The following is a 10,555-nucleotide window of genomic DNA, read 5'->3' on the forward strand; positions in this document are numbered from 1 at the left end:
AGGATGCCCTTGGGGAAATCATGCTCCATCTGGTGACTTCAGGCCGCTTTACATCCCACAGCATTTCGCATCAGAACAGCATGTCGCTCATATGGCGGCACACGCACATGAACTTTGGTGCTTTGCCGTGAAATGATCCAACAAGGGCCAGAAAAAGCCAAAACAAGACAGTTATGTGCATGTCTCTGGTGGTGTCTTTAATCAAGTTTCACACTTGATAACTGTGTCACACGTCACACGCCATCGGTTTGCAGCTCATCAGAAAACGCCCTCTGATCTGTACAGGTTGGTGGCTCAGTGACTCACACATCATACAGCGTTTGGCATCTAGTTCAAAGCAGCCGACTGCATCTGCTCCTCCGCATAATGCTGCCACTTTGACTCCGAGGTTGAAATGAGGAGATTACAATATGGATGGAAGCCAGAGTTTAAGCCTGAATATCTGGTATGAAGAGCAAATAATGCTGGAAGGAGGAATTTGTCATTGATGCTGGAAGGCAGAGCTTAGTGTTCGCCATAAGGTTGAGTCGTTGCTGTGTGAGCATGTGTGTAGCTGCCTTTGCTTTAATTTGAGGCTATTTGCAGTTTTTTTTTTTTAAGAAATGAGAATCAGGGAGATCGCATTCACTCAAAATAACCAAAAGAAAAAAAAATGGCATGGGCATTAAATTACTGTCAATATCTGAGCCCATCGATTCTAAAAAAATTCAACTAAATGTTTGCTTATGAAACCATTTTCAGGAAATCAACCAGAGTGACCTCGACTGCAACGAGAAACATTTTTGTTTTTGCATCTATTTGTTTCATCCGTGTTTCAGGCGGAGACAAGAACTTAATCGAGCCGAAATTTGCAACGTACAAAAACCAACAGATTTTAGGAAGCACAGTGAAGACCATCGACTGGCTGCTCTCTCCGCAGCAGTGAGTCTGAGGCTTAATGAACCTGGAGCCTGGATTCATCTGCTTCCTATTTGAACATATTAGTTCAGAGCGAGCGGACTGATGTACCCCCCGTCAATCTGGCTTCAGCACTTTCATTTACTGCCATTACAGTCCCAGCCTCCGTCCCCCTGATCCTGCACACTCATGTCGTATGCCTCCATAATTTCTTCCGCACACGGTGACATTTTCATTGACCACCTGCTTTGGCGTCTATTTCTAACTCAGTGTATTTCCGCTTCCCTCAGCTGATCAGCTCCTCATCCTCCACACAGCCACAACCGAAAAATTGTTCCAATTATGCTTTTGACATCGCTGAACTAAAAAGCATGGACGCTCCAACACTGGTCTAAAAGAAGAAACCACACACAAACCTGAACGACGTGGAGAAAAGATAACAAAACTCCAGTTGACATTTTGACACCTTTTTCCTGTGGCTCTTTTCAAAAGGCTCCACAGCAGAGCCCGGATACTTGGCCTTATTTTAGGATCTTTTGATTGGCAGCCGAAATGTTATCTGGTGTCATAACCTCTCTCTGTTGCTCTTCAATACTCACTCTAATCTACTTGTGGCAGTGAATAAAGATGAAGTTGGCCTCCCCATGAACCTACACATGCAAAATGTGTCGGGATGTATATGCAAACCCTGCACAGTGGGGCCATCAACCACAGCTGGAGACTCACATCGCAGCGCCTCATCTTTTTAATAACTTTGCATCTGAACCTCATCGAGCCGATGACCACGCGTCCTGCAAAGCACATTTGCGGCAGCTGTTTTTATATAAACAACCTTGCAGCATGGATTCACCTGCAGCTGCGGTAACAAGCAGGTGGACGTGAAAACATCCATAGTTTTCAACAGCAACTGTAAATAATGTATGACTTTGGTTTTTGGACTTTGGGTGGATATTGATTTCAAGTCACTCACTGTCGTCTGTGTGTGTGTGTGTGTGTGTGTGTGTGTGTGTGTGTGTGTGTTGTATATCTTTGTACCTCAGTTCCGGGAGCTTTTCACTGAATAGTGGAAATGATCCATCCGTTCAAAATCTAATTCAGAAAGCGAGTTCTCTCATCATTGATTATCAACTTCATAATGTGACTGTGGGTGAAGCGTAAGTGCAAAATGGACACTGTTAAATTCAGAAATAATGAAGTGAGCTCTCCACGAAGCCGAGCTCTCTTTTAACAAGAGCTCTCATGATTATGAACGAGCTTCAGAGCACGCCTGATTAACGGTGTAATTAATTCTCCTCCTCCAGTCCGAGACCATACACCTAACGGACCGGCTCTAATTACACATTGTTCAAGATAAACAGCCTGAGATGTGTTATCGAGGCTGCGCAGGGTGGCGTGCAGGTCTCCAGTGGTTTCCTGCAGGTGGGGGAGTGTGTCAGAGAGGGTGACGTGAGGAGTTAGGGAACCAGCAGCAGAAACGTGAGGTCATGCAAGAGGTCATGAGAAGACAGAGTGAAAACAACATGGCACCTCCCTCCATCACAGATGAGGATGAGCATGTTGCTTCTTTCCTCTATTGTGTTTTAAAGGTTGTTTTTTTAATGTAAAAGTTATAGAAAGTTAAAATGTTTCCAGCAAAATGCTACACGAAATTAAAAATGCATCTAAAACTCAAATCAGAATATTTTCTGAATACTCTGAGCCATATGAATAAAACTTAAACCCCTAGTCCGTCCATTCTCATCCCGTCCTCTTCATCTTCCTGTTTTGCATTTTGATCACATCCCCCCCCCCCCCAACCATTACCCGCCCATCCCCTCTTTATTTCCCCATCATGGAGTCCTCCCCCATCTCCCTCCTGCTCCGTCTCACTCTGGTGATAAAAGGCTGAGCTACAAACACACATCACACTGGTTAACGATATAAACTGTCGTGATTCACTCTCTGTTTGTAATTCACATGAATGTTTATTATCATTGACCTAGAAAGAAAAACGTATAAATCTATTTTGAAGCTGGTGTTAAGGTCCCAGTGAAAGAACCAGAGTCATTAATGGGACTCTATTTACATAAGAGGCCACATGTGTCCACAGTGATGAGGATCATTCTCCTCGTTCACTCTCACTGTTCTCAGATCAGCTGTTTCCACTCATACAGCAACATGTCACCTGTGCAAACCAGACCTACGACCACGATCGCTGCGGTTATTTCCATCTGCCGCTCACGGCTTTAATCGTTCGCTCACCTTCACGTGAAGCTTTGGAGAAAAAACTTCAGAAACCATATTTTCCCACTAACGTCTTCGTCACGGACACGTCAACACTTCCTGTTTTTGACCAGGACGTTAAGATCCTCCAAACCGACTGAGGATGAGTTTTTTTATCTGAGAGCTGTGTCCTCCATCATGTTCCTCCCTGCCCAAACACACCAAGGACACGCACACCTTCCGATTTCTTTATATTCTAACACCTATAAAAAGATATATCTTGGCGAGAGAAGCCTCTTACGATATCATTGTACCTGAGTATGATAATAAAGACCCGAGCCATTCACTCTGCTGACTTCTCATTCTGCCTCCATCACCGCCTCAACTCACAGGACCATCAAGGTGCATCATCTGTAATGTTCCATCTTTATTCTGCTACCATGCTTCACGGAGCTCATCTTTCCCAGCCTCCGTGTATCAGAGGTTTTAAACCAAAGCCCTTCACCGTCAACTCATCAAATCTTTTACGGATCTCTCCTTGACGACATGTGAATGAAAATGACTCCAAATGATAAATGATACAGTTTGAATTCAGGTGAACACGTGGAAGTCTTTCTGGTTCTTCTGTGAAATGAGCTTTGTTTCTTAGCAGTGTTGACAGTTTCATATTAAACACACAGTTCTTACTTCTTTATTTTTTTTAGCCATGTTATTGTCAGTCCACCACTTTGGTCCAAGCAGAAACAACATAATTTAGGACATATGATGGGTGCAATGTTTAAACTATAATACGCTGCACCTCAACCTGAAACCGGTGTTGTTTGAATTTAAAAATCAAGACAACTGTGACTCAATGAATAAAACTGAGAGGAGAATTACAAAGAAACTAAGTAACTGTAAAATCCACTGAACACGCGTGTCCAGCTCGACTGTGTTTAGTTCCGTTCTAAGTGAAGATGCTGAACGTGGTGACGGAGCCCAGCTTCATTATCAGGCCTTTATCATTACATCTGCTGCTGCTGCCTGACGAGGAGCCAGGAGGGAGTTTAAGCACCAAGCGCCTCAGGAGACACACACACCTGAGACGCCACAATGCTTCACCGCTAATCTGTGCTGTCAAACATACACACACGCACACAGATACACAAACACAGGGCACAGAAAAGCGGTGACAGTCGTCCTCCCTGCTGCTCGAGGCCGCGTACACTAATATCCCACCGACACACATGCACCAAATGATGTGAATAACAAGAGGAGAGGGTGGGAGGCAACTAATGAACGACTGAGGCAGGAAACGACAGCGACAGATGAAGGGAGGAGAAGAGATGTCAGACAGTTTGACAGTTATTTCACTGTTAGAGAGACTCAGAGTCATAAACCTTATTTCTCTGTGACTGGAGAAAATGGGCTTTGAGATGAAGTCAGTATTAGGAGATAAGATGAAGATGGAGATGAAACATCTTGAAAAGGAAAATAAAATGACTCAGATTTGTATCTTGTCTTTGTATCATGTGACATGAAAAACATTTTTGTTTTATGAAATTAAGCTCATTATCAATCCAAACAACACGGTGATTGATTTGCTGCTAATTCATTTACTGCAACACGACACGATTCTTTGATAAATGTGGTTTAATTAGGATCAAATTAGTCCGTTTCCCAGAAGACGTGATTTGATCCTGATTTAGAAAACAGGATGCGATAGATTCACTGAGGTTGACACCACCTGTTTCATGGAAAACTAGATTGTACTTTTTATTTTGTAAAATCTAAACAGGAATATTTTGTCACTTGCTTCTAAAGACAAATTGAAAATTCAATAATGATGTTAACTCTCCTTTTGTTGCAGCTAATTCAAAGGGACAAAGCAGAGTCAGTGGAAGGAGGAGGAAGCTCTGGAAGCACATGCAGAGCGCTGGTCTGCACATGTCCTCGTTAAGAGCAGGGCGCAGGCCCTAACCTGATTATGACCAAGCCAAGACCCACTCAATTAATAGGACCAATTGCCTCGTGTAGTCCCACACAGCTGCTGCTGCTGCTGCTTTGGAAGTGCAGCAGCAAATGAACATTGATTGAACTGTGCATGAGGTTGATGGTGACTCTTCAGAGAACTCAGTCTTTCTGTTCTCTACAATACAAACAATTTTCAAAATAATATAATAATTATAATGAGAACTGTGCTGATTGAAGGATGAAAATAAATAAACACAAATTCACAGGGTGCTCAGTCATGACAGATCTCATATTTATAAAGGTGCGTACGTGTGTGAGTGTGTGTGTGAGTGATTGTGTGTATGTTCTCTTTCCTCATGAGCTTCTCAGAGGTGTTGGCTACAATATTCGTCATGAGAGGGGTCTAAAAATAATAACCTTCCCCGAGCGTGTGATTCAGAAGCTGTGATGTATATCTGCAGTGTGATGCAGCACCTCAGCTCCACATTAAGGTGTGTGAGACTGCGTGTGTGTGTGTGGGTCAAGGTCAAGTGTTGTGTTTTTAATGTTGGTGCTCATGTGCCTGTGGTCGGTCTGAATGACAGCAGCGCATACTGTGAGTCAAACGCACAAACATGATCCACATGACGCACAACTGTGCTGCACTGTCACATCAGATGTGGGTTTGATGTTGAACAGATGAGTTTGTAATTTGTTAATGTTGTTCACATTGGGTCTGTTCCAATCAGGAAGATAAGGACTCGAACTAACGTCTATTCTCATCACCCATTCTACCAACACACCTGAAAACACATATCACATGATCATTAGTCACAGATAATACAAATGCAGCTGAGACAACAGGGTCAGTAACGCTGGTGCTCTGCACGATAATGACGGCTGACGAATCAACGAAGGCTACGAGACAGAAAACATCCAATCAGCGGTGGTGAGAGTCGACATCATCGTTTCCAAACATCTCAGTTTCAGTTTCCGGCAGTGTTTGAAAACTTCTCAGTTTCAGTGGCTCTAAGACTTCGGTGTAGTGTGGACGTCGGGTGTTTCCGTAGCAGACTCGATGCAAGTATGGGTGCAGCCTGTGTCTGAACAAGTGGACACGAGTCAAAGTAAGTGTAGGTTTGAGTCTGATGATTTAATGGAGGTTTGTTTCTGCTCTAATCTTAGTTGAAGTTCAATCCTGAGATGACTGAGACGAGTAAAACAATGGAGCAGCTGCACAAACTGAATAACAGTCTTCAACAGCAGAAAATAAAGAGCTTTCAGGTTGACTCCTCGCAGTCGAGTGGCTTTTAAAAGTGATCGTGATTCCCATTTGATTCTCAACACAACAAAGAACCTCAGAAAAACTCGACAGGAAACACAAAGGCCGTCCTTCTCCTGAACCCTTTCTGCTTTAATGAGGAACCAAAGTCACCTCGTTTCAAAAACACACAGCGACATGTTTGTCAGAGCGAGCCCCTTAATGGATTTATATTTAGATGTCCTGAAATTCCCCCTCCTCCCACCAGGGCGGTGACACACACTCTCCCATCTCACCCTTCTGCGCAAACACTCCCGCCCTCCCCACCCCCACAGCCGCTCATCTCAACACCCCCGCCCCCTCTGACAGGCAGAAAGGCCACAATGAATTCTTGACATCCATGCGAGTTAATTACAATGACTGCACATGCACTGCTGGAGATGTGTAATTATCTGCACCTCGTCAAGTGCGAGGCCGGTGTTTTAGCCCCTCAGGAAAAATGCACGAGGGGCTAATCTACAGAACATGTGGAACAGAACGGGTTCATTTCCATTTCTCCGTTTGAGTTGTGTGTCAGCATGTGTGGAGGCTGTGAGCGTTTGTGCACACGCAGGCGTCTCCTCTGAATACTGCAGAATAATGCATGATTACAGTGTTTGAGACCTGAAGTGTTTGTGGATGCGGTGACTCTGTCATGTGCCGAATAACAGCAGAGAGTGTGAAGATAAAGGACAATACAGCACAGAGAAGTCGTTGGTCTTTTTCCTTTCCTTCTCATCCTCACGGCACATTCCCAGAAGCCTCGGATGAAAAGCTAACATCTCACTTCTTTGCTTCGCAGAGAGGAGAGAGGAGAGAGGAGAGGAAATGAGGAGAGGAAACAAGAGGAGGAGGGGGAAGAGGAAACAAGAGGAGTGAGCTGTGGATGTTCCTTTGGTCAGATGATCTTTTCTTCTATCCTGCTGTTACAGGTAAATGGTTTCAGGGCGACACTGGCTCACAAACTCCCATCGACCTGACTGATCCACGCAGAGGGAAAGACAAACAGCCCAAAACGCCACACAAGCCTCTATCACCCGCCCACCTAACCAGCAGGGGCCCAAACACACACGGGCTGCTCATCGCATCTGTTCACATGACACCCTCGCCAAAGAAGGAAAAAAGAGAAAGGGTCAATACACACCACCTCCTTCTCTCCAGCATCATTTCAGAGTAATGATAGTAAGCAGAATAAAAGAGGATTTGTGTCAGAGCAGCCTCGCACTGTGAAGTGGAGGCTGGAGGACGGTGGAGCAGAGACACAATGGAAGTGACGGCCGCCTGAATCAAAACACTACTACGAGCTGGACGAGAAAACCTTAGTGCATGAGGCTGCAAGCTTCTAGAAGAACACACCACAACACTGAAACCACACTGTTCGTGCACCTGCAGGCTTCTGTGTGCATTTATAAAACTTTCAGGCTGATGAATTAAACTGCTTTGTTCGAGGCCCATGGTGTGAAAGTGTGGTCTGATCTTTTCCTCTGCTGCAGATGGAAAACACAGCCTTTACACTGAGATTGTCATAATTGAATCCTTTATTATATCAGGTAGAAAAGGTGAAACTTTTAAAGTTTCATCCAAGAGAGGACTCCTGAAACAAATGCATCTATGTGGTGGTCAAAGGTCAAATATCCTGCAACATGAGGTGCAGTTCTGGAGCAGGTATACAAAGCTCTGGTTACTCACGGGTGCCATCGAAGCGCGTGGCGATGGTGTCCAGGAAGGTGTTCTGAGGGGCCAACAGCCCTCTCATCACCGGCATCCTGCTCCGGGTGGACTGGCTCCTCCTGGCGCGGCGACCCGGGCCAGAGCTGGACTCCTGCTCAGACCCGAAACCCGGCAGGAAGCGAGAGGTGCCCGGTGCGCATCCCAGCCCCTGGAGGAGCGCACCGATCCGAGATACGCGCGGTGGCTCCACCTTGGCACCGCGGGGGTTGTGACCATAATCAACTCAGCGGAGAGCGCGCGTGAACCGTGAGATGCACCTGAGCACCTTCCAGCGGAGGAGAGAACCAGAGCGAGGGTTGAAAACGACGGAGCGCGTGGGCAAAGAGCGAGTGCGCAAGAGAGGATGGATGGAAGCAAGTTTGGTGCTGATGGTGCGTGGAGTCAATCTTATAGCAGCAAGCTCCTCCTCAGCTCCCTCTCTCTTTCTCTCTCTCACTTTCTCTCTCTCTCTCTCTCTCCCCCCCTCTCTCGTTGCGGGGTTATCTTGCCACAACTGAGAGCAGATGCAGAGTCACATGACGCATTTCAGGTCTTGCAGCCGAGCAGAGGTCCTGTTTCAAAGTGGAGGTGGGAGACAAAGAGATGCTGTTTCTCCCGCTCATTGTGACGAGAAAGACAGAAATCCAGTCTCTGCAGTTTGTGGTCATGACGACACAGAGCAGCTACTCCAGAGCGTCTTTCACTGATGTTTACATGACCACAAACAAAACCAGCGTGTTTTTAAAATCACAGCTTAGAGAACAAAGAAAATCCACTTTCCTGCATGTTACACTGCAGTTCACTCCGTTTTTAACGTGTAAACATGACAGCAAATGAGCAATATTAGGCTTTTCTTTAATCGTTTGTGAGATTTGACGTGATAAACCATAGGAAACATCTGAGCTGCCTCTTGTCTTTTCCTCTGGACCACATGGCTCCGTGCAGCAGGAGACTCAGTTCTCATTGCGCAGTGAAATTCTGCCATCTATTGGTGTTTCAGTGCAAGAAAACCATAACGTGTATATAAAATGTATATGTTGGTTTAAACATCTCGTTTAGGTATGACATCGTTTTTAAAGTATTTCTAATTTCACATGCAAAGTGTATGGGTGCATCAGCAAACTGAATATCAACAATTATTATCATCAGAATGGAAATATTAGAATTTTCTCATGTTTTGATGTTTTCCACCGAGGCTGCAGAGCTGTGGGTGTTTAGTTCTTAGATTTTAACTATTATCTTAGTGAGTCAAACAAACCTTGAGTCGTGAATTATTCCAGCAGTGATGATTTACAGCCTGTGGTTTGAGATCTGATAATCATGGTGAATTAGCATTTTTTTATTTTTGTCTCTTCTAAATGTAATAAAACATCCAACAAGACAAAACAGATTCAGTGTCTTAGTAAAATATTTGGGAGCAGACTGAGAAGAGAAGCAGGTTTGGACATGAAATGATCTAATGAACAGAATCACACCATCAAAAGAGGAAATACATTTTCACCTCAAGTGCATCAACCCTGTGCAATTCAACAATCTGTATAATATGATCCACTATGAATAATATATTACCTTTGACAGAGTTATCTCATTTGAGTGTTGTATTCATTTTGTTTAAACATATTCTGTTCTGTATCATTATTATTATGTTGTTTTAATACTTCTTTAACTACTTCAGTTCAGCTGCTATGTGAGTTTCCCTGCAGATTCTTCACAGGATTACACTTTTATATCTGGTGTCACAACATCTTGAATAAGCTGCAGAGATAACTGGATATTTAAACCACTGATTATTGCCTCCTCCTCTTAAAAAAACACAAAATGTGACATGCTACTAAATATTCATATTTTTAGATGTGAATCTTCAAATATTAAAACATGTGGTTTTATGCAATTTCACTTAGTTTTCTCAAACTGCAGGATGAGAACTCAACAACAGATTCATCACATCAACAGTTTCCCATCAAAAGCAAACACGGCACATGTCAGAGAGAAGCATCTTATCTATGCTTTTAATATTCAAGCTCATAAATGCTGCTCTGCAAAGAGTGTGACCTCATTCAAACAGGGCAGCCTGAATATTACACACCACACAATACTAACTGACAGATTGTGTACTTCAGAGTAGATGTGTGGATTATTCCTCTAGTCCATCAGGTACCATGATAGCCCATAGGAAGCTAAAGCTAATTTCTCTCAGCACAACAACAGAGCGAGAAAGAAACAGAACCAACAAACAAACCAACACAAGACCTGAAGACAGACGAACAACCACAGCAACATGAGCCACAAACTTTAACTGAGAAGAGCAACAACAGAGAGAAGAGAGAGGACGCCTGTGTTTGACTCACCTGTTCTCAAGTCCACACCTTTTCAATGGAGACATGACAGAAGACTTCCCAGAGGCCTAGAGGTTCTCCAGACCACATGTTCTCCAGACCACAGGTTGTTCTGTCCACAGGTTCTTCTGTCCACAGGTTCTCCAGACCACAGGTTCTCCAGACCACAGGTTCTTCT

The 10,555-nt window shown here is 44.2% G+C and overlaps 1 protein-coding gene across 2 annotated transcripts in view; it reads right to left on the reverse strand.

Moving 5' to 3' along the window:
- Window positions 1–8,227, reverse strand: part of kcnh3 (potassium voltage-gated channel, subfamily H (eag-related), member 3) — a 74,408-nt gene extending 66,181 nt beyond the window's left edge. For both annotated transcript variants that reach the window (XM_069532545.1, XM_069532543.1), the window contains exon 1: window positions 8,021–8,227. In XM_069532545.1, the coding sequence (XP_069388646.1) occupies window positions 8,021–8,096 (76 nt within the window). In that variant the 5' untranslated portion in view covers window positions 8,097–8,227. The remainder of the gene's footprint in view (window positions 1–8,020) is intronic.
- Window positions 8,228–10,555: the final 2,328 nt, after the last annotated feature.

This window comes from Paralichthys olivaceus, chromosome 10 (genome assembly GCF_024713975.1).
Source record: "Paralichthys olivaceus isolate ysfri-2021 chromosome 10, ASM2471397v2, whole genome shotgun sequence".
Taxonomy (NCBI): Eukaryota; Metazoa; Chordata; class Actinopteri; order Pleuronectiformes; family Paralichthyidae; genus Paralichthys; species Paralichthys olivaceus.